Genomic DNA, 23,763 nt, shown 5'->3' on the forward strand with positions numbered 1-23,763 from the left:
TTTAAATTAGTACCGTACCGTAGTTTGAGTGATTCTGCACCAAACAATTTAGGCAAAAAACATTGACTTTACCATACTTCTAACACCACCAAACAAAAACAATGTTAGAGAATATTGAAAGCAAAGAACATGCATGCTATAACTATAACTATCAATCAATCAATCAATCAATCATTTTATTTTTCGTCATTAACGCGTCCGGGACGAAAAAGATACTAACTACAAAAATCGATATAAACCTACCAGCACGTTAACGAACGGGAAAAGATGGCAAAACCTTGAAAGGTTTAAAACGTGCCTGAATGAAAAATTATTTAGTAGGCTATATATCAGTAGTTAGCACGGCCACAAAACCCAAAAAAACAAATAGCAAAAAATAAAACAAAAACAGAGAAGCACACATGTAGTATTGAATGACAGCCCAATGAAAAGTGTTGTGGATTGAATTTGCCAGTTCCAATATTGATGTGGATGAGCAGTCATAATAATAATAATAATGGGATGGAGAAAGAAAACCGGACATAAAAGAAACCCATCCTCAGGCAAAAGCCCGTTTCAATGTGGCCCAGGAGAGCAGGTGTTGAGCTCTTTCTATGGTTAGACTGCACATCACACAGTAGCCTGAGACGATTGAGGTTTGATATCCAGTGTAAGTTATTGTTTCTTGTCCTGGTGGGTGATGGAATGGATGAGCTGGTAGATGATGATGTCCTGATGGTGTTGATGAAGCTCTCATCCCCTTTTGCGACGTGTCGTGTTGATTATGGAGTATTGCGTTTGCTGTTAATATCTACAAACATAAAAGTACAGCACAAGCAATCGATATTATTGTTAGGTTAGCCTAATCTTTTGTAAATAATTTCGGATGATAATTTGTATGATAATTTGTAGATAATTTCGGACTTCGTTAAACTATGATACTAACATTGTACAAATTTACAAACATTGACTGAAGAGCCAAAATACTATTGGCTAAAAAACATTGACTAACAACCACACTCCTAACACCACCAAACAAAAACAATACCGGTACTAGAGAATAGGTTACTAGAGAAAACTGAAAGCAAAAAACATGCATGCTATAACCAGTGTTGTACGTTGACGCTGAGGCTAGCGACGTCGTTTTTTTTTAATTGACGGAAGTGATAGCGCCGTCAACTATTTTGCCGATTTTAAGCGTTAAGCGCTATGCGTCATTTTTTTGTTATCTCGTTTCACAATGAGAGTTTCACAATGTGCAGTATTTTGGCCACCGCGACTCAACCGAACTACCGGCTTTCGCGTTGGTTGGAACAGCTACCTGGAATACAAGCGGAAGAAGTTCGCCAAATGGTGATCACTCATATCGCGAGCAGTACGAGGGATCAAAGAGATCGAGAACGAGGGATCAAAGAGAGAAAGTGAAAAATCAATGAATGTCATCGCGGAGGTTGAAGATACTTTATTTCAAGAGCTTTATGCCCCTGAAAAAAGCGATTTTGTTGCAGTGGACTTCGTTAAAAGATTTATATAGCCTATGCTAAACCAGCGTGGTCCAACTGCAGGTCCGCGGGCCAAACTTGGCCCGCGAGCTCTGTTTTTTTGGCCCTCGAACTGATGGTCAGCTTTGCTTTAATCTAGCAATATCACTTCAATTTTTGTTTCTTTGCTATTGTAATTGACAAAAAAAAACTTGTGAATGATCCTTTGTGATGCATAACAATAGGCAACCACTTTGTTCAAATTTTTTTTCCATGGGCGTGAGAGTTAGTACACAGACCCCAGAGCTTCAACTCCAATTATGTGAACTTCAGAACGATCCGTTTTTGCTGTCAAAGAAAATAAAAAATCCTGCAAGTTTTTGGAAGTTAGTGTCAAAGGAGAAGTTTCCCCTTTTAAAAGGTGCTGTTCTGAACCTGTAGGCCACTCGATGTTTGAAAGTACATACATTTGCGAATGTACGTTTTCGGCAATGAACAATATTAAAACCAAAAATCTAAATCAACTTGGAAACGAGTAGTAACTATATATGCCATATATAGGCTATGTATAATTTGCCAGCAATTTTGCCTATGAATCGCCATTTAAAAACATTGGCTCCCAAGATAAAAAAAATGTTTTTGGCCCGCGATGAAAAGAAGTTGGACCACGCTGTGCTAAACCATCACAGCACGCTTGGAACAGTGATACCTTTCCGAGCAAACGTTTTTAAGGCTTGTTTTTGAAATACAACACACCAATACCATCCAGTGCTGCTGTGGAACACATGTTTTCACATGGAAAGGACATTATGGGTCCCAAACGCAGCAGATTGTCAGACAAACGTTTTGAAATGCTTGTGTTCAGTTCAGCGTGAAACACAGTCAGTTTGTCAGTTTTCAGTATGGTTTCTGTCGGTCAGTTGTGTGGTGCCTTATTTTCTCAGTCAGTTTGCCACGGATCCCTTTCTTGGAAGTCACGGTGTTAGTTTAATTATGGTTGTAGTGTAGTTTTTTATGTTCTGAATTACTTTAACTCGTTCTATTTGAATTCAAGGCATTACTTGGCTGCAACGTTCCGACGTGGGAGTTTATTCATTTCTTTGCAATAAACTCATACTCGCAAACGGAGTAAGGTATTGTTCTCAAGATCATCCCCACTACACGCTAGTACCCGGGATGTTGCTGTAGCAGCTACAGCTAGGTATGGGCGGATGTTCAGACCACTCGACGTCCGCTACACTTGTATTCCTGTTTTTAACCTTTCAAAATTTTATCTAACTTATTTTGTTAATTGAAATGCTGATATGTCACTTATTGCAGTTATTAGCAGAGGTGGGCAGTAACTAGTTACAAAAGTAACTAGTTACTGTAACTAGTTACTTTTTGAGTAACTGTAACGGTAACTTCGTTACTATTTTCCAAAAGTAACGAAACGCGGTAACTAATTCCTATTTTAGCACTTTTTCAATAGGTACAGTTACAAGTTACTTTTGTATTGAAATTTCAGTTTTTAATTGCCGTTTTTTTCTCTACATGTGTTTGTGTCTTGCTTAGTGCGTGTTTGCTGCGTTTTGCGCAAGAATGCATTTTTCTCGCAGATGTATCGGCGCAGCACTGCGCATGCGCGGTTCTACTTTTGTTTTGTAGTCTGGTGGAGAAGGGTTGCCATATTGGCGAATTTATCGCTAAAGTCCAGAAATCTGGCGATTTTTTAAGACGTTTAGCTTCATATTTATGATTTGGCTCTTTTTTGGCGATTTTTGATAACTGATTTGGCTAAATTAATTGTTCTTGGCGATTAATCAATATGTACCAAAGACAGGCAAGACACAGCAATACAACAGGGTTGAGCATTATAATAATATATTTTACATATTTACAAATGAGTTTAACAGTCAAACGTTTTCGGTTTAACTTAAGCCCTCATCAGGAAACTGAAAATATTTATAAAAATGCAGTAAATTTCAACTTCTTGAAGGTAACTAACTAACTGACTATAAGCATCAAGAAACACGCAGCGATTAAAAGCAAGTTGTTGATGCTTATAGTCAGTTACTTAGTTACCTTCAAGAAGTTGAAATTTATTGCATTTAGTGTAACGCTTGCAATGCCTCTAAAAAGATTGTCTGACACTAAAACCAGCAACAGCATTGCTGATTGCTTGCCGTTGGTGGACGTTCTTGTGGAAGCAATACAAACCAGATTTGGTCATTGGTTCGAGGACAGCGACTTTCAGCTTGCGAGTGCATTCCACCCACAATTTAGACTTAGCCTATTTGAGTTTAATGCCTGATCATTAAGCGACACTGCTGAATTGAAGACCAAAATAAAACAGAACATGCTTCAAGCAATTGAAGAAGCAAACTGCTCTGCTGAAGAAGGGAGTATAGCAGCGACACTGAAGTGGATGGTGGTAGGTAGAGCCACGGAAGACTTTTTGCACCACTTTACGCAAAAACCAAGACAAGAAAGCAATGCGCGTTGAATCTGTTACAGGAGTATTTGGAAGCGGACCCTGAGGACAAGTTAAGCGGATCCAGATTCACAATTGGACCGATGAAAAAACTGTTTTAAAAACATAGCACTCCCATTCCGTCAAGTGCTGCAGTAAAAAAATTGTTTTCATTGCAGCACTTGTTCATCACCAGACTTTATTCGTTCATCCCCGACGCCGACACACGCTCCATCGACCTGACACTCCCAAGACAGGCATGGGTGCGCCTCAACCGTCTCCGTACGGGCGTCGGGCTTTTCCGTTCAACCATGCACCAATGGGAAATGGCTTCTTCCTCCTCCTATGAATGTGGTGCCGAGGAACAGACCGCAGACCACATCATTGATTGATTGATTGAATAAATCTTTATCCTCGGACTGGGAAAGCTTCTTGCAGAACTTAATTCTGGCAGTTTCGCATACTTGTAGACTAAAGGCTTTAAATCACTGACGCAGGCTTGGTCATTGAGATTGACAGAGTGAAGTTTCTGATTGTGGAAGTCTTGTTGCCGGGAAATTATTCCATCTATTAGATGTCGCTAAATGGAGAGCAGTTCTTAACGTGCGTTGCTCAAGCGCATGCCCTGAGAGTCGAACCAGTGCCGCTTGATCTTGAAGCTTTTTCGTTCCAGAAGTGACGCGCTAACCAATTGAACTATCGGGGCGGACATCATCAATGACTGTAGCCTAACATCTTCAAACCACCTAACGGAGTGGAAGGTCTGCGTGTCATGAATGATGAAACCAAAGACTGGCTGCTCTCTAGTAGCCTTCCAGTGTAGTCCGGGAACATCGTGAATCTGGGGCGGTAAAAGGATGGACTCTCGGCCCCAAAGGCTCACACGACGACGACGATTGGGCAGGGACATTTTAAAGCTCAAAAGGGTAGGCCTGAGTGACGAGCACTTTGAAATGCTTGTATTTCTCAAAGGAAATAAACATATAGCCACTGAGTATTTTTTTTAAATAAAACCTTGTTGGATTTGTACTTGTGCTGTTATGTTAGCATGGTTGGCTCTAACACTATATATCAAATATTGCGGTTAACCTGGACTTGCATGCAGAGCTGGCCAGGTGCAGAATTTTATGTTCAAATTTGTGAGCAACTGAAAGTAACTAGTAACTGTAACTAGTAACGGTAACTAGTTACTTTTTAAAATCGGTAACTGTAACGGTAACTCAGTTACTATTTTGGCCAAGTAACTGTAACTGTAACTCAGTTACTTTTGAAAGTAACTTTGCCCACCTATGGTTATTAGTATATTTTTTGTTTCAGACACCGCATGATGACGAACGCATAAACAACAATAAGAATTTTGGCTTAGTGAAGATTCTTTTGTGAATCCTTGCAAATTTTTAATTTTATTTTTACTATAACAGCGGTTACCATATGAGTACCCATCACCTGATTTGTTTTCAATCTTCCAGCTCTTTGATAAATTGTAAACACAAACTACCCAACATAGCAGAGAGAATAAGCGATCGACATTGTGAATTTGTACAATGCTTTTATGATTTGCAACATCTTGAGACTCGAGTTTTCCTCCTTGCATTTGTCCTCTTTAGTTTTCAAGATTAAACTACGTAGTTTTGAATTACCCAGGGTCTTCAGCAATCAGCATGTGGTAAGTTCTAGAGCAGCGGTTCTCAACCAGTGGGCCATGGCTCACTGGTGGGCCATAGAAGCATTTTGAGGTGGGCCACAGACATATTTGAAAGATTTATTGCAACATTTTGTTTCATTTTTGTCACTATAGTCAATTTTACACTTGTGCGATTGTTTAGTTACAATGAATGATGCTGCTGTTTTTAGCTACAAAGTGGCATATCATCATTCTAAATATTGCAACATGCAGTTTTACATCAACTCAGTTTTTAAAACACTTTATTTTGTGGTTACAATTAAGCCATCTTTATAAGCGGTAGCCTTGTTGAACTTCTGCAGATCCGCTTTTTAGTACGTGCAGCATTTTATTTTGTGGATTATTTTGGGGAGGAATTGACAATACTTGAAGCTTTAAGTTTGATAAAAATTACATTCAGTATGTACATCAATTTTTGATGACAGAGAAGAAAAAAGGCAATGTGTATTATGTTGTAAAGTTCTTAGTCATCATTCATTGAGGCCATCAAAACTGAAACTTCACCTGGAAAAAGTTCATCCTAATTGCAAGGATGAAGAATTGAAGATATGACTTTTTTAACGAAAAGAAGACAGTGTGAAGCGTCAGAGCCTGGATTCAACAAGGCGATTTCAGCAACATTCCAAAGGCACTGTTCTGCTGCTTTTTGTTTATAAACCTTTTTGTAATTTTTTTGTTAGGCCTACATAAAAACTGAAAGGGCCACAGAACTTTTATGCAAACAAAAATGGGCCACAAAAGAAAAAAGGTTGAGAACCACTGTTCTAGAGCAAAGGTTTCCACCTTTTTTGGAGGGGAGGGCCCAATTCAAGACCTAAATTTTGTAAAGGGCCACAACAATAGAAAAAAAGTCATAAAAGTACATATTACTATGAAAGGACAAACAGAAACAATGCAATTTTACATGAAAATTAATTTTGATTTTCTATGATTAGGCCTACTTTTTTGTGCACTTGCTTTGTCCTTTATGCTAGCAGTTAACAGTTGTTGTTTTTGCATAAGTGTTTTTTTGCTCATACTACGGTATTTTTGTAAGGCATGATATTTTTTGGTATTTGAATAAAAGAAGTGGCTACATTTACGGCGCCGTAAATACAGCCGTTCCATGCCTTTTTTTAATCTTTACATCGCTTTTACTGCGCATGCGCGCTGTTGCTTGAAAAAAGTGCGTATATAACTTCTAAATTCAACTGTTTTTGCCAAGTGAATCAGTGGCGCGCGTGTGATCTTTGTCTGCCTCATACTCTCAAGGATATGAGTTCGATTCCACCAAAAGGTGATTTTTTTAAAAACTAAATTCTAACCCGAAGTGACTCAATTGTTAGGCTGCGCATTTTTGTGGCCGTTCCGTTTAGTTTGTTTTTAATTTTGACCATCACAACAAAAAAACAGTATATGACAAACATTGTAGAGGTATAAGAAAAGGTAGAAGCGACAAAACGCGGAGGTTATTGCGTGTATGATAGCAAAGCAGGGCAATCAGTTTAAAATATGGCACATTCGTAACATCTCAAAATTTTATAAATTTAGAGTTTTTTTGTTGTTTCTTGTTTTTTTGTTTTTTTTTGTTGTGATGGTCAGAACTAAAAACAAACTAAACGGAACGGCCACAAAAATGCGTAGCCCAACGATTGAGTCACTTCGTGTTAGAATTTAGTTTAAAACAAAAAATCACCTCCTGGTGGCATCGAACTCATATCCTTGCGAGTACCAGCCAGACAAAGATTGCATGCGCCACTGATTCACTTGGTAACAATAGTTGAATTTAGAAGTTACCGGTATATATGCACTTTTTTTCATTTGTTCTTTCGTCTTTTGCTTTGAAAGAGAAGGTGAAAGAAGAAAAAATACGCAGCAAGTGCGCAATCGCAGCAACAGCGCACATGCGCAGTAAAAGCGACGTAAAGATTAAAAAAAGGCATGGAACGACTGTATTTACGGCGCCATAAGTGTAGCCACTTCCTTATTTTTATCTCGCTTGAAGGTCAGGATCCCATTTTTTTGTTTTCATAAAAAACAGAGTTTTTCTAAAGACGTAATTTGGAAACCAAAAGACAGGTCACATGGTTAGCGTAAAAAGATAAAACTTACACAAGTTGTGATAACATTGTTGATAACTAAAATAATAATATAATATATGAGATGTTGTAAAGCAGAGTGCTTATTCATCTTTCAATCATGTACAGTAAACAACTAGTAAAGATAATAACAGTATTAAGATTAACAGAGGTATCAACAGTGATACACACGCAAAAGTAAACAGCTATGTAATATCAATGTGACTTGGTAAAAAATGCATAGCTGCATTAACTGCAATAGATTTAGACAAACTAGTTAGCTAATAAGCTGTTACCATACATTAATGATTCTATGTTGTAAGGGTTCTTAAAATTTGTGCAAGTTTTTTAATATTGATTTATTGCTTAAGCTATGCAATATTGGGTCTAAAATTCTGTGGCATAGGTATTCATAAAAATGGCTAGTATTGGCCAAGTAGCTTGCTCAATTCAAATGGAAACTTTAAATAGCATGCAAGAAACTATCAAATGTGAAAAGTACAGAAAAGGAAATGTTTCTTTATGGCGAAATGAATTCAGAGAAATCGTTTTGGCTGTATCCAAATCAGAGAAGTCTTCTTTACAGAAATTTGTGCTTCGTGATGTGAAGATCCACTCCAAATTTATGAAGGAAGGAAAAAGCACAATAGTTTTAACAAATCATAATGTTCGATTGCTCTTGTCCAATTGTCCACCAGCAGATTTAAAAGGATTCTTCCAAATCTTGTCAGTAAAACTTGTAAATTTCAAAAAGATAGATTCAATGCCTCAGGGAAAAAAGTTACTTGCTGGATTGCCATCTTCTTTTGAAGAAATCAGCCCATTGAATGAAAAAGATTTAGTTGCTGTCAATAATCGTAATCAAGATAAAAGCAAACCACCTTTATCAATTAATCCTGCTGCAGGAATCAACAAAAGAAAACCTTTTTCGGATGTTGGAAATCGCTGCCACTTAGGAGAGCCTCCAGCAAAAAAGCGTGTATTAACTCTTCCTTCAGATAACCTCAGCAAAGAACAGCAGCATGTATTAAAAATTGTTAAACAAAGAAAAAATCTATTTTTTACTGGTAGTGCGGGAACTGGAAAATCATTTTTACTTCGTCGTGTTGTAGGTCTCTTGCCTCCTGCACACACCTTTGTTACAGCAAGCACAGGTGTAGCAGCATGTCACATAGGTGGTATGACCCTGCATTCTTTTGCAGGTATAAAGAGTGCTGGTCCAATTGATCAAGTCATACAATTAGTACGTTCGCGTAAAGGAATTGTGAAACAATGGAAAGCGTGCAAGCATCTTATCATTGATGAAATATCGATGATTGATGGTGATTTTTTTGATTGTATTGAAGCATTAGCAAGGACTTTTTGTGACAGCGACAAACCCTTTGGTGGGATTCAGTTAATAATTTGTGGTGATTTTTTCCAGCTTCCACCTGTTTCAAAAGGAAAAGAAAAGAAAAAGTTTTGCTTTCAGGCAAAGTCGTGGCCTCAATGCATTGAGTATAGCTGGGAATTGCAAAAAGTTTATAGACAAACTGATTCAGATTTTATTCAATTACTTCAGGAAATACGCTTGGGGAAATGTGTTGGAACAACAACTGCCACTTTAAAAGCAACTCAACACAACAAGTCTGTACAGAATGGAATATTATCTACTAAACTGTGCACGCATGTTCAAAATGTAAAGCAAATAAATCAAACAGAGTTGGAAAAACTTCCAGGAGAAGAAAAATTATTTTTATGTGTTGACAATTCTGAGGCTTATGCAGTAATTCTCGATAAATTATTACCAGACACTCACATATTGCATTTAAAAGTTGGAACGCAAGTCATGCTGACTAAAAACATCTGTGTTCAACAAGGTTTAGTTAATGGTGCTCGTGGCATTGTTGTTTCTTTTACCAATTCACAGAAACCTTTACCTGTTGTGCGCTTTTTATCTGGGCTGTCACGTACAATTGCAGTGGAAAGTTTTTCTGTAAAAGTTTCTAATGAAATTTTAGCGATTCGAAAACAATTACCCTTGAAACTAGCATGGGCAATTTCGATTCATAAAAGCCAAGGAATGTCTCTTGATTGTGTGGAAATGTCATTATCAAAAGTGTTTGAAAGCGGACAAGCTTATGTGGCCTTATCTCGAGCTAAATCTCTTGAAGGCTTAAGAGTTTTAGATTTCAATTCTTCATGTGTTCATTCAAATGTGGACGTTCTACGATTTTATCGACAATTACGTGCTCAGCAACGATCCCTGATACAACCGCTTTCTTTTTGCCCACAATAGGCTGCTTATGTTTAGTTTATCTACTGTTGTTGTTGTAGCCTATACAGCTTTTGTTGTTTGATTGTACTACATAGGTTGGGACCAGGCCAAATTGATCCAGTGATAAGGTCGTCAGACTGCTCGTCATGCGACGACTCAGCAAGTGCTTCAACTCACCAATTACATTTCAGCTACTTTTCAAGTCAGCAAATGAAATTTTCACCTACCATCGGAGTTGCTTGGTCATCGCTTGCTGACTTTTAACATGTCAAGTTTTGGTTTGCTGAGAAGTTACTTTTTCAGTTTCATCATTTACCAACTTCGGCCACTTGCTGAAATGTTACTAGCTCAGTTGTAGGTTGCTCAATTGTCATTTGCTCAGTTTGCAACTGCTGACTTGTAGAAGACTTAGTGATAAGGCTGGTCTCATTAAATTGAGAATATCTTAGAAAAGAAAATCAATTTAGAACCATTAAAAAACAAATCAATAGGAACGATTTAAGAAAATGTTACACAATTATAATTGGCGGACTCTATTTTGAAATGGTGTTTGTATTTCCTACACTGCCAAGTTATCATTTCACAATAGAAGTTATTTAAGATGGATGTGTAGGGTTTTGCTTCATGGTACATGTTACAGATTCATCGCCTTGTGTTGTGCTGCCGTGCATTTTTGAACGTGAACTTTACCACAGAACATTCAATTGAAAGGATTACAAATATTTTATTATGTATGTATCTGCTTACTGACATACGTTTAGTTGTTTACACCATTTCCCAAATTACAATACACATGACATTTGTGCAATCATTATTTTACAACAGAAAATATTATATGTATCTGATCAAGCAAACCGTGATATTTAGAAAGCGTTGTGTCTTCTGTGTCGTTAAACGTGTTTGTTTACATTTTAGTGTGTGTAAGTAGTTTTCATATGAAATTCCTAACTGAATTGCAATGACTTCACAAGAAACTGTATTTTTTGAATTTTCACAATTAAAACAAGCATTTGAGACTAATGAAGTGTTGGTAAAATTCCTACTGTGATTCTGCAGAATTTAGGTTGCAATTTAGTCAAGGATATTTGAACAACTGGTTTGCATAAAATATAAACATTTTTCTTATGTGATGCGATCTAACAATGTCTGAAGAAGAACGTCCTTTGATTGATGTGGCCAGTACATCCTCGGATATAAAAGAAGATGAATTGTCCAGCTTCTGTGGAAGGATTGGTGATCCTAGAGGATTGCTGCATCGACTTATTGTGTTGACACTCATGTGCTTTCTCAGTTTTGGTGAGTGGTTAAGGAACATAGCCATGGGGGAAGGGGCTTGCGAGGTAATTGCCTTGCCCCCCTAAAAATATGTTTTTAATAGCCTGCTTTTACAATAGTTTAATACCATTAAAATTTATGTTGAATGTCCTGACGTTTACCCTCCAACAGTTGCCTATGCCTCCTAAACTTTTCTTTCTACTTTACTGTCTAAGAGGCGGCAATCGTGCTGTTAATTAAGTACATATAACTCTCTTAAAAATTTTTGATTTTTCTTGACCATTCCATTCATAATATTTTTATCACCGCTTAAACCGTCATACAGTTCTTGGCACTATTAGTTATTTTCTAACATTTATTTCTGTGTTGTACTAGTGCAAAGTTATACTACAATTAGACCCAGTTTCATCAACCTTTTTGTTGCCTGAGATTCAAAATATTTAAATGTAATTTCATCTCATCAAATTATATATTTAAAAAAGTGCCGTAGTAGGAGAAAAATGTTCAAACAATGGAGTTCCAATCATTTTAGCCTATCTGTCTTGATTATATTATGTGAAGGACTTAAATCTGTTCTTAAGGTTTTCATAATCCCACCAACCATGATATGAAAGTTATACCAAAATAAAAATAGTGCTACAGTTTTCCTCCTTTTTGATTTCTACTAGAACTTTCCAAAAGATCTTATGTAAACAACATGTTTTCAATAGGAAGTTACTTTTGCTATGACACACCTGCCGCCTTACATACTCAGTTCATTGATGACTTAGACATCTCGGAATCGACCTTCATGCAGCTCTATTCCTGGTATGCAGAGAAAAAGCTAAGAAATTGTGTTGTCACATTAGATTTGGTGATAGCTTCTTCAAATAATGAGACTTGCTGCCCCTATTTCATAAGAAATGTTGGTTTGGTACCTAGTCGTTTGAAAACAAAGATGTGCTGATACAATTTCTTGATTTGTTCAACAACATATAGAAAGACTGGTTTTACTGATTGTATTTTAAATCTTTATAGAAAACGTTTAGCACAGTTTTTGTATTAAAAATAGAACTTGTTGGACATCAGCCGAGAAGCTAGAAACTTTAATTTATGTTTTTGCATAATTGCTGCTGTGAAGTGTATACTATAACTCTACCTGTACTATTGAAGTGAGAAGGAGAACTGTTTCTGGAACAAGTGGCAGTCTATCGCAGAGCACCGATTTAAAATCACTGCATTAATGCACTGGCTGCTACAACCATAAACACACTTAATGCATTACAATTTTGCATTTCATCATATGAGTGACTGGTCACAAACAATACGTAAGCTTCACTACATGCCCTACATGTGTTTTTTCTCATATTCGTGATTTGTTTTTACATTCCAATTTTGTTAGGTTAAAAAAGCTACAATCTTTTCAGACTTTTTTTCTCAGCTGATTTAAAATTATTTGTACTTCCCAGGTATTCGTGGCCCAATGTTATCTTGTGCTTTTTTGGCGGCTTTCTACTAGATCGGATATTCGGTGTACGATTGGGAACTATCATCTTTAGCCTATTCGTGGTGTTTGGTCAACTCGTCTTTGCCTTAGGTTTTCTTCAATATGTTTTCTATAAAGAATTTCTTTAATTTTTGTTTAGCCTAACAGAGATAGGATGACATTACATTAAAAATATATAAAATTCTTGTCGTGTGGGGTAGTTTTGTTACTTGCAGATAACAGCGTAAAATATTGCTTCTGCCCAAGGTCGCGTGAGAAAATAGTTGTAACAATAGAAATTTTATTTGTTTAAACTAGTGCTCACAAACATCATCGAATACTTGTCTGAACTGCATTTATTCTATACACCGAGCCCTAGAGCATCGGCCAAGACCAAACAGCCAGTAGCGGGTAGTTCCAATTTCTTAATAATATAATGAAAGTTTGCATTTTTATTTCAATGTTAACTGGCATAATCTTTAAAAAAAAACATCTTCATTCGGTCAAAACTACCATTTATTTTATGTTAGCATTGCTGTAAGATCAAAAATTATTTCATAATTGAACTGGTTTTCTGATCCCCTCAGGAGCCACTCTAGAGAAAGTCTGGCTGATGGACGTTGGTCGGTTCATTTTCGGCATCGGCGGGGAGTCGCTTGCCGTGGCGCAGAACACATACGCCGTCGTGTGGTTCAAAGAGAAAGAGCTCAATCTTGTTTTTGGACTGCAACTGAGCATGGCCAGAATTGTAAGTTTGTTCAATCATCCTGCAGACCAAATTTCAATTTTCTAGCAATTTTAGTAAATACAGCAATCCATGCTTACTAAGTCTGTCTCGTAAATTCTGCTAAGTACTAACTTCTACTAAGTGAATTCGTAATAAATTGACCAGACTCATATTTAATAACGAAAATACATCTAATCGCTATTTCTTATGAAACACTCGTTTGAATTCTTAATCGACTATTTGGTTGGAGTTCATACTGAAAAGCTTGAGTGTTCATTAGAACAATTATCGTTTCTAGCACTAGTTGCAACGTTCATCTGATGAAAGTGAAAGCAACAACAAATATGTTGATTTATTGCTTCACTGACGTTTCGCGCACCGTGACAATGCGCATTCTCAGAGCGAATAACATACAAAATAAAATTTACTAAGTTATATACTGCAGTGCGGTTGAAAGCAAGAAAAAGTGAAACACACTTTATTTTAAAGGTTGACCAAAAGATGTGTGAGCGGTTACTTGTCACGTGAAATTACGTAAAATTTTCCAACATTAAACAAGTTTTCTTGCCTTCAACCGCACTGCAGTATATAACTTTGTAAATTTTATTTTGTATGTTATTCGCTCTGAGGATGCGCATCGTCATGGTGCGCAAAACGTCAGTGAAGCAATAAATCAACCTGTTTGTCGTTGCTTTCACTTTCATCAGATGAACGTTGCAACTAGTGCCAGAAACGATGATTGGAGTTATAAGACCCACTTATAATGCAAAGCATTATGATGCACAGGGAAGCACAGTGAATATGAATTTAATGGTTCCTGTATACAACTTAATTGAGGATAGCTTCGGCTCGGACAGGACTCTTGGGATTTCCTTGTTTTTCGGTGAGTGTTGAACTGTCGACGTTGTGAGTCAGTTTTGTATCACAGGAGCATCGACAACGTAATTTGATCACCTTTTCAGTTTATTTACTGTTAGTTTCAATATGGAATTATGCAGCAAGAGAACCAACAATAATTGGCTATTACTATGAGTTTGTTTAATCTTTTAGTTTACCTTTTTCTTTTCACTGCTCCCAAGTAGAGTACGTTGTACCACATTTCTTAGTCGTACCGGTACCTATTCACAATGTTCCAGTGCAGTTTCTTCGCACTTAAATGAATAATCACACACACTGCGCATTTGCATCAGTTGTTTACAAATCACATGTCGCATTACTTCATCCACATATGCAGATGTCAAGACTTCATAAACTTATTTCATCAAACTAAGCTATTGTCATGGACAGAGATTGGTGTTTCATTGTGCAAAGACCGACATCATCGATGTACTTGAGCATGTGGCTGTTTCACTTGAATAGTAATAGACTTTGTGTTGCATTGCAATGTTTCTATGTGTGCTCAGTTCAACGATTCATTTTGTGTAATTAACGTTGGCATGATGTGAGCTTGCCGAAACGTGTTGGTAATCCGATAATCACATTTCATAATGTGTCCAACGACTGCACAGAAACCACTTCACTTTCCGACTGTTCAATTGTGCCCTCTCTCTAACTGCGTCCATTCACTGTTGGATTAGTGTCGATACGATACATTTTGTGTATGAAGCTTTTGCTAATTGTGACAAAGTCTAATATCGAGTTTAGTTAACTCCACCGTACGTCTGAAAAGGCTGAATATTGTCAGAAAAATGTATTATTTTTGTTTATATCCCAGCCTCTATCACGTGCATCTTCTCTCTGGGTTGTGGTTTAATTCTTGGCTACCTGGATAAGAGAGCCGAGACCATACTGGACAGGAAGAAGAGCGCAGGGGACGAAGTGGTCAAGTTCACAGATGTCAAGGACTTCTCCTTGCAACTCTGGCTTGTCTTCATCATATGCGTCGGTTACTATGTTGCTATCTTCCCCTTCATCGGCCTCGGAAAGTAGGTTTTGTTTTGGATTAAAGCTTTGTTTGTTGACACTGCCTTCATGGTAGGAATGATAATAACACGTTCAGTTGACAAAGCAGACGCAGTCACTTACTTCACCATTTGACGTTTCCCATATTGTGACTTGTGAGTGTTGGGCGTCAATGAATGTCTTTCTGTTTGGTGACATTTCTCCATCCCGCTCGGTCCTAAGAATCGATGGAGACAAGATATGCAGACCGCAAATGCTCCCGGACGTTTCTTAGTCAATGCTATTTAGGACGTCCTGGGAAGGTTATTCTCATAGAAGTCAAATAACTGTTTTCTTTTGCCACTCGGCTTCGTCCATGCGTTGCACTTTTTGGTACTAAAGCAGCCTTCTCCAATTCTTCATCTTCAAGCTGATAGATGCCAAACGTGAATCTCAGCTCTTCCATAGTCACACGGTTAGGAAGGTGCTTGAAACAGATCCATTTACAGTTTTAAGTTGAAAAGCTTTGTAATCCCCTTAAAAAGTTTTGTACCCTATACTGTCTATTTTAATAGTAGCAGTTTTGTACTAGTTCCATGATTTGAGTTTATGCGTGTGTTTTTTTTTTTAACTTCAGAACATTATTCGAAGAGAAGTTTGACTTCACATCCTCTCAAGCTAGCGCTGTTAACAGGTTAGTATGAAAAGGCAGTGAAAAAGATTTCTGATTGTTTAAGTAGCTTGGCATTCATAAAGATGTCCTTTTTGTTGCTTCAACTTCATCGTGTGTTGACGTTGATACGATGTAAAACGGTACTTTACGACCAAGTAGATATTTAAACTAGTTGACTGACAATGTACGTTTTTAAAGCTAGCTTCTCACTATGTGAAATGCATGCTGGCTCAGTTTTATCACTGAATTGAGTTTTACATTTGACTGAACTATTTATATTCGTGTTGTTTACTTTCAGTATTGTGTACATACTGTCAGCGCCGTGTTCTCCCCTTTTTGGATTCATGGTCGACAAATTGGGTTTCAATGTGTTTTGGGTTATATCAGCTGTTCTGATCACTTTAGGAAGCCATGTCCTGCTTACGTTCACATTTCTCAACCCCTGGATAGCTATGGTAAGTGAAAAGTTTAGTTGTTCCATGTTCTCGGCATCTGTGCTCGTATTGCCATTCAACACACAGTGTGGAGGCCTCACCAATATGGTTAGCGAAACGTAAACACTCACTGTTTTAGTGAGTGCGCTATTTAGAACTTTTCCTTTTTAGTGTTGTAATTTTGTAAGTCTGATTATTAATAAAGTGTGGTTGTGTATGGCGTCCTGTCATACATGACCTCCTTTATAAAAATAATGACTAGGGACCGTATCCATCGCACATACGCGTTGCTTTCAGCTTTTCAAAAGGCAGACGCTGTCAGCGCAGCCGCATAAAGACGCATTTAACTATTAAACAAAACCATCAAATCTTTTCCAGTGCTTGATGGGGATTTCTTACTCCATGCTGGCGTGCGCTTTGTGGCCGATGGTGGCTTTTCTTGTTCCCATGCATCAACTGGCCACAGCCTATGGCTTGTAAGTTGTTGAAATGTAAATTACAAGTCTGATAGTATTGATTGTTAGCCTGTACTTGTTGTATAACTCTTGTTTTACATAATTTTATCACAGCAAATTACGTTGCTTCAAAATGTATCCGTTCCAGTTGCATGTCAACTTTGAGGCGCGATTCAACACCTTCTTGTATGTTGTCTGGTATTTTATGTGCCATGCAAATTGTTGTTGCGTGTTGATCATAACTTTATTTGATTTGTAGCATTAGTTTTTCACCTTTGTCAATATAACGTCCTTGACCACTCTATTATGCACATTTCGGTGCATCATAATCAAACTATCGACTGACTCAATCGATTGCGTAATAATTCCACAGCATGCAATCCATTCAAAACCTCGGTCTGGCTGTTGTGTCCATCATAGCTGGTTCTATTCTGGATTCATCCGGATATTTCATGCTGGGAATGTTTATGTGTGCCTGCGTTAGCTGTAAGTAGTGCTTCTATACTAGCCTTAGCGATCTTGGAATAGAAAGTTACTGTATTAGATGATAGAGACAAAGCAGCCATTCAGTAGATTGTCTCAACTTTTTTCATGTAACTGTGACACCAACATAGGTCATTCCACCATTATCGAGCAGAGTTCTGGTCTAATTCAACTTAGGGTCGGATGCACCAACAACAGATCAGCCACCAAACAGCCAAATTGGCCGATCAAATATCTTCAGATTAATTTAATTGTTTTTCTTTGCCACTAATCGTAATCAGCTGATTGAAAGCGCCGATTACCGATCAACAGATGAACTTTGTGCAAGCTGATCTTGATTAACTAATCAGACTTAGCTTAAAAAAATGTCCGCTGTGAGTGCATTTAAACTTTATTGTAGGCTATTGCAACATGATTGATGTCTGTGTTTGATCTCAGTCTCACTATCCTTCTAATCCAGGGGTCACCAACCTTTTTTGCATGCGGGCCACTTTGGCACTAAGGAGAGCTGTGGCGGGCCGCACTAATAAAATTTTAGGTAGGTTGACTCTTATGCTAGAAAAGAACGCATTTCGTACCCAGTATCCAGCGTTACATGTTGTTCATATTTATGTGAGAATACCGCAGCAACAAAATTAATCGAACAACGCTACTGCCAGGCAGTTGGGATGGCGCAGCGGATGGGATGGCGGTGGGATGGCGCAGCGGATAAGGAGCTCGCTTTCCAATCATGCAATCCTGGTTCGACTCCCGGCTTAAGCTGGTTGTTGAAAAACACCGCTCACCTCTACCCAGGGTGTAATAAATTGGGTGGGCGTAGTTGCTGAAGGAAAGGCGGCTGAGAGAAAGGAACTGGCCACCCTACTCTCGTTAGTGCCGAAGGCTTAGTCTAATGAGAACCTTATCTTCTCGTTCCCCGAGGCTTGAATCAAGTATGGGACTCACCTTTACCTTTTTTTTTACTGCCAGGCAAAGCTCCTTTTACAACACGTTTGACTTTTTTAACAATGCCTAATAAGCGAGGCCACTTGTTTTGGGCACTTATAGCGAGGCGAGCAGTTTCATCAGAATATTCATCGCCAAGCAAGAGTGGTGTTGTCACTTCGCTTCACAAAAGATATCTAGCAATTAACAATTTCAGTAAACAAGGAAATGTTTGACACATTGCAATACAGGCAACAATAGTGACCTGCAAACATATCAGCGAAAAATAGGCTCCAATAACAAGGAGAAAGAAACCAGGCACCATGAACAAACGCTCAAACGCTTGTGGAAATCACCAACAAATCGTAATTCTATCGTTATTCCTGAACAGTCTTCCCTCTAAAAAAGCAATGAGTTGGTTTTTCATCCTTTTTGTGAGAGTCTATAAAACCTTCTTTCTTTTATTATAGACAACTGTCACTTGCGATGCTTATCACTTATCAGCGTGGCAAGAATTTGTTGATTAACAATATTTTGCAGTAACCTACTTGCTTCGGCAGTAGGCTACATGCTTCGGCAATACTAAAATTGGAACGATACAGAGAAGATTAGCAATTAGCATGGTCCCTGCGCAAGGATGACACGCAAAATCGTGAAGCGTTTCATATTTCTTAAAAAGAAAAAAAATTTGCAGTACTAAGCTAAACATTTTCATAATATAATCAGAAAAAGGCTTTAAATTTATATACAATATTTTTCCAATTTATTATAATTGAGTTGGCACACCGATCTATTTTGCCAACAAAAACTTGCATAAAGAGAACACTGCTCGTGAAACACCATAACGATGAAACCCACACTAGTGTTTACATGACATTTGCAAACTTAAAATAAGCAACCCTATGCTCACAGACATTTTCGAATTTCGAAAACAGACATTTTAATCAACCCCTGGGACAGTGTGACTGGATATTCAGTGGACATCGCATTGGTATAGCTTTAACCAAACCCCACCTAGAACTATAATCGGATTGGTCGGTCAGTGGAATCGTATGCAAAGCGAAAATATGCTTCCCGGAAATTATTTTTTGCCTTCGTGCTCTTTAACTCCTCAAAAAAAGTATTTTTGGTTATACTTGTACGCTGATACCTTCCGCGGGCCGCAGCGATACAGCGTGGCGGGCCGCATGCGGCCCGCGAGCCGCCAGTTGGTGACCCCTGTGCTAATCGATCGGTTCGTTGGTGAACCGTGTAAATTTCTAACCAGTTTAGCATGCTGACATTTTCTCTCACAGTTGCGTTCATCGCCTCTTTGTTCCTTTACCTGGTGGATTTTGTCAGGGGGAGCGGACTCAACCTATCCGCTCATTTCCGTTCCCTCAAAGAAACCATCGTTGTTTCAAAGTAAGAGCATGGCATTGCTGTTAGTCGGTCATTGTGCAGTGTTGCGCTAAAACCTGAGTTTTTACTTTGTGTTTCTAAATAAATCGACTGTGCGATGTGCAATTGTGCATGGTTTATCATACAACAAAGTGAACTGACGAGGCTCAATGTAAGAATGCTGATGAATCAACTTTTTTTTCTGTTGTGCATAGCTATACATTGTTATTTTCATAACAGCCATCCTTGCAAGCAGTACATGGTGACTTAAAAATAAAACTTGCATTAAAGTGAGAGTAACCATCTTCCTCTTTTTAGTGAACCGGTTGGTTACCATGATCCTTTCCGTCCTCCTCCTCATCTGGTCAAGCCACGATCTGGATTCGAAATAAGAAACCGATATTATTCCAGGTCTTTTGTTGCCTCTTTTATTTATTGTTCCTCATTGTTCGTTCGTTTTGCAACTTAACTGGTTGGTGTAGTTTGCCCTGTAGTTCAAGAAGTTACAATAGCTTATAAAAGATGAATTTGCCCAAACATTTCGTTGTTTTGAAAAGAATCTTTTTCTCACTGGCACTGGATTCTAAAAACTTTTTTTTGGTTTAATTGATTCCAGCTTGTATGTAAAATCAAGTCTTTTATGAAAGTCAAGTTGTTTTTTTTGAGCGGCGTTTTTATGTGCCACGCTGTTGCCATTTAAGCTCGGACGTGCGTCGTGCAGTAGTGGCGTTGGATATATCAATCGCACTGCAGTCATCCTCAGCGTATGAGCAGATCTTTACAGGCTAGATTGGAGGGCAGAAAATCATCAGCCACTCAACAGCAGGACCCTCAGGCCATGCGCACCTTGTGGAGGCCGGCGGACTAGGCAGTGATGGATAACATGGTCTGCTGTCTGTTTAGTGGCACCACACTAGCATACCAATTAGTACCATATTTTCAAGACAGAAAAGAGATATGCGAAGCTGGTCACACCCGAGCAAACCAGGCCTGGGTTCAGCGCTGGGTGAATAGGGAAACGCCCTTCTCAGAGCGAGGCAGCTCCTCGGTCGAAAAGTACCGACGACCCACCGTCCTGCAGCTGAACACCGAGTGCGTTACGGCCAGCAAGCTCAGCAATCGCACTTCAGTGACGAACGGTCGCACATCCAAGCTATTACTTTGCAACATCTTGAAGCTGTCCAGCTGATGTACACTTTTTTGTATAGAAAAAAAAATCATCATGCTTGTTTTATTTCTTAGGATCGGAGCGCAGATTCCGGAGCACTTACTTGCCCATACAAAGTACGAGAAGCCGTTAGCAGAAGAGCCATCACTCGGGACGTGTTGAGGGCTCCATTGTCCGCGCTCGAAAGCAGCAAATGAAACGATACTGTGAAGACTTATAACACAGCAATGATATGGAAGCGCATGCTTCCAAATGGCATTCGTTTGTTTTTATCGCTCATACATTCATGCGGTCGGTATATAAGAAAAAATGGAGTCAGCTTTTACGCCTTAATAATAGATTAAAAAAAGCAACCAACGTGCCAAAAACGAGTAAATTTCTAATGACGAGTTTGATGCATGAATTACAAATCAAGCTATAAACTTTGTCAAATTGAAACACGCAAACGGTACAGCAAGGCGCGGTAGAGATGTTTACCAACAAAATAACCGAAGTGCTTCCGTGATTATTTCTTGCTCTACCGTTTCCTTCTTTAGCCTTTATCCGTTAAAACATACTAAAAATACCAAAAGCGTCCCAAACTTTCCCCTCAAAAATAACCGAGATGGATTTTCTAGCAATTGCTGATAAATAAATCACAGTGGTATCATATTATTGTGCGCACTCCATTGAATAGCTCGTCCCAATTGATAATTCTCACATTCGAATCAATGTACAATTATTGTACAGTAGTACGAGCAAAAATAACAGTCATTTTACTTTGTATTCATTGTGGCGTCATGTAGTACCAATGTACAGAATACAGATAGCTGCTAACAGCGAAATACTTTACGGTCATCAGCATGGCATTTATGTGTTCTGTCAATGCGCAATCTCATATTCTCGAACTTGCGTCTTTCGAGCGCCGTGCAAGCAGGCACTGCCAAGGTGGCGGGAAGTGTGGTTAAAGCTTGAGGAAAAAGATCGATCATTTTGTAAATTTGTGCGTGTTCTACTTGCAGTAAGTAAAATTGTGCCAACTCCTTTGGATGTATGTCGTGTCGAATGAACAAGCGCGATGTCATACAATGATATAGATGCCGCATGATTGATCCCTCATATTGGTTATTATTTTTGCCGTTTTTTATGATTGAACACACATTTTCTTCGTTGCTTTTATTTTCGACTATGATGTCATATTTTTGCGTCGCATTTTTTTGTATTGACTTGTCGCTACGTCACACAGTAAAATCCGATAGTATTTTTGCGATATGATTTGGCTATGCAAGTGGCAATGCCATCAGAGATAAAGAAACACTTTTATTATCTCTGCAAATGCTTTGAAAAGCATAGGTGTTTTAGTTTTATTTTACTTTTAGCAACCGTCTCAATCTTCTGCACAAGCAACTTGTTTTGCTTGGGTTTATTTTTATCGGTGGCATTGCTTTGAATAGGAATGAATACTTGGCTCTTCTAGCATAAAGTGTGCTCGAGTCGTTATCTTAGAACAGGGTTATGGGTTCGATCCCTGGGAGAATATTGTCGCATGAGTGAAAATAGACGTTTTTTTTATAAAAAAAATTCATGTGACGTCCTCGGGAAGCGATTGTCAGCGCTCCATGTTACTTGGCTACAGCCGGCTGAGAGCGTCTTATCGGGGAAGGTTGGGGAAAGTTGTAAGATACTTTTGAAGAAAATGATGAGATGAACACTTACGTTTATGCAGAGGGCATTCTGTGGGCAGTTTACGTTTTTCTTTCAATCAAATCTCTGTGGCCACCACTGCTCTGTAGGCCTACTCTGATTGGTGAAGTTGGTGGGCGGGCGCTGGTTGGATTCATTGTCTTCAACGTAATTTCACTTTGCTTTCTCGTTTCAGAAATCATATTCGACGGTTTATTGTGCAATATACTGATATGTAATCTGTAAGAAGCGCAAGATAGCGCTGACTGAAGTACTCACATCATGCAGCTGCAGCATGAAAGGTGACGATGTTATCATTTCATTGACGTTCGATTTTAAAGCGATCTGCGTGCTGTCCATAAATACACATGATTTTTCATCTAGTTGCTGGTGTCATTAGTTGTATCCTCAGTCGTATGAATTTGTTTGGGCCACAGCAAATTGTACAGAAGTATCGCACCAGCACCCCTGGCTCAGTGGTTATCGCCTTCGGCTCTGGCGCTGGTAGCCCTGGGTTCGATTCCAGGTCGGGTCATACCAAAGACTTTAAAAAGGGTTCTCTGATTGTGTTCTTTCTTGCATAACGCAGTGAGGATAAATCGGGTAATAATCTGGTGACATATCACCCTCTTCCAATCTGCCTTGAGCCAGCATGGAAGCAGTACGGCTCATAAAATCACATGAAACCCTGTCAAGTAAGAGTAACCCATGCTGATGCGTAATCTGCTGCAAGCGGAGATAGCGAATGATCATTATCGCATGATTTTGCTAAAATAGTGCAAGAGTAAAGACCTCAGTTGCTTTGGGGGGGGGGGTGAGTTTAAGCTGTCAACCCCAGTGACGTAGCCTACTTGACACAGTTGTCAGTGATAACACTAGCCGACAAAAAAATTTTTGTTTGGTGCCGAAGATATTTCAACTGTTTTTAGCTAATTTGGGGTCGCTGATTTCGAAAATGCAGTCAGTTTTTGTCTATCAGGTCTAGTTTTCCAGTTACGGTGATTCCATTGCATACGTGCACTCATGCATAATTGCTCATGTCAAATCTATTCACGAGTCAAATATAATTGTCAAAAGATATAAGTTAAATCAATTTCAGCAAGCCAACAAAGAACTTAAAAACGTACTGTACACACAAACATAGGATTAATAGGTATGGCACCGTAGCTTTTTATTCCTCACCTTGCTTAAGTGTCTGCCATTAACTTGCGCTTAAGAGATCTACGAGAGTGAACTGGAAACGCATTATCGCGTTTAACAGACCAGCAATAGTCAGCTAGCATGGTAGCATCCCATCTCCCTTGATAGTTGACTTTCATCTCACTA

General features: G+C 38.6%; 2 protein-coding genes and 1 non-coding gene across 3 annotated transcripts; all 3 read left to right on the forward strand.

Annotated features, from left to right (window-relative positions):
• Positions 1-8,012: 8,012 nt before the first annotated feature.
• LOC145768169 (ATP-dependent DNA helicase PIF1-like) lies at positions 8,013-10,962 on the forward strand. The gene has a single exon (XM_082579646.1). The coding sequence runs from the start codon at positions 8,072-8,074 to the stop codon at positions 9,929-9,931; it is 1,860 nt and encodes a 619-aa protein (XP_082435772.1). The 5' UTR covers positions 8,013-8,071; the 3' UTR covers positions 9,932-10,962.
• Positions 10,963-10,970: 8 nt separating this feature from the next.
• LOC145768170 (lysosomal dipeptide transporter MFSD1-like) lies at positions 10,971-22,814 on the forward strand. The gene is made up of 13 exons (XM_082579647.1): positions 10,971-11,206; positions 11,896-11,992; positions 12,634-12,761; positions 13,238-13,398; positions 14,164-14,260; positions 15,092-15,302; positions 15,896-15,952; positions 16,230-16,386; positions 16,744-16,841; positions 17,194-17,306; positions 19,523-19,631; positions 19,926-20,018; positions 20,850-22,814. The coding sequence occupies exons 1-13, from the start codon at positions 11,053-11,055 to the stop codon at positions 20,935-20,937; spliced, it is 1,563 nt and encodes a 520-aa protein (XP_082435773.1). The 5' UTR covers positions 10,971-11,052; the 3' UTR covers positions 20,938-22,814.
• On the forward strand, positions 18,797-18,899 carry LOC145769712 (U6 spliceosomal RNA). The gene has a single exon (XR_014289040.1). It is a non-coding gene; the product is annotated as a U6 spliceosomal RNA (small nuclear RNA).
• Positions 22,815-23,763: the final 949 nt, after the last annotated feature.

This window comes from Aplidium turbinatum, chromosome 4 (assembly GCF_918807975.1).
Source record: "Aplidium turbinatum chromosome 4, kaAplTurb1.1, whole genome shotgun sequence".
Classification (NCBI taxonomy): Eukaryota; Metazoa; Chordata; class Ascidiacea; order Aplousobranchia; family Polyclinidae; genus Aplidium; species Aplidium turbinatum.

Coding starts and splice junctions, on each gene's coding strand:
- LOC145768169 (XM_082579646.1), top strand. CDS start 8,072: ATGGCTAGTATTGGCCAAGTAGCTTGCTCAATTCAAATGGAAACTTTA.
- LOC145768170 (XM_082579647.1), top strand. CDS start 11,053: ATGTCTGAAGAAGAACGTCCTTTGATTGATGTGGCCAGTACATCCTCG. Junction 11,993..12,633: donor TTCATGCAGCTCTATTCCTG/GTATGCAGAGAA, acceptor TGTACTTCCCAG/GTATTCGTGGCCCAATGTTA. Junction 16,387..16,743: donor TCAACCCCTGGATAGCTATG/GTAAGTGAAAAG, acceptor AATCTTTTCCAG/TGCTTGATGGGGATTTCTTA.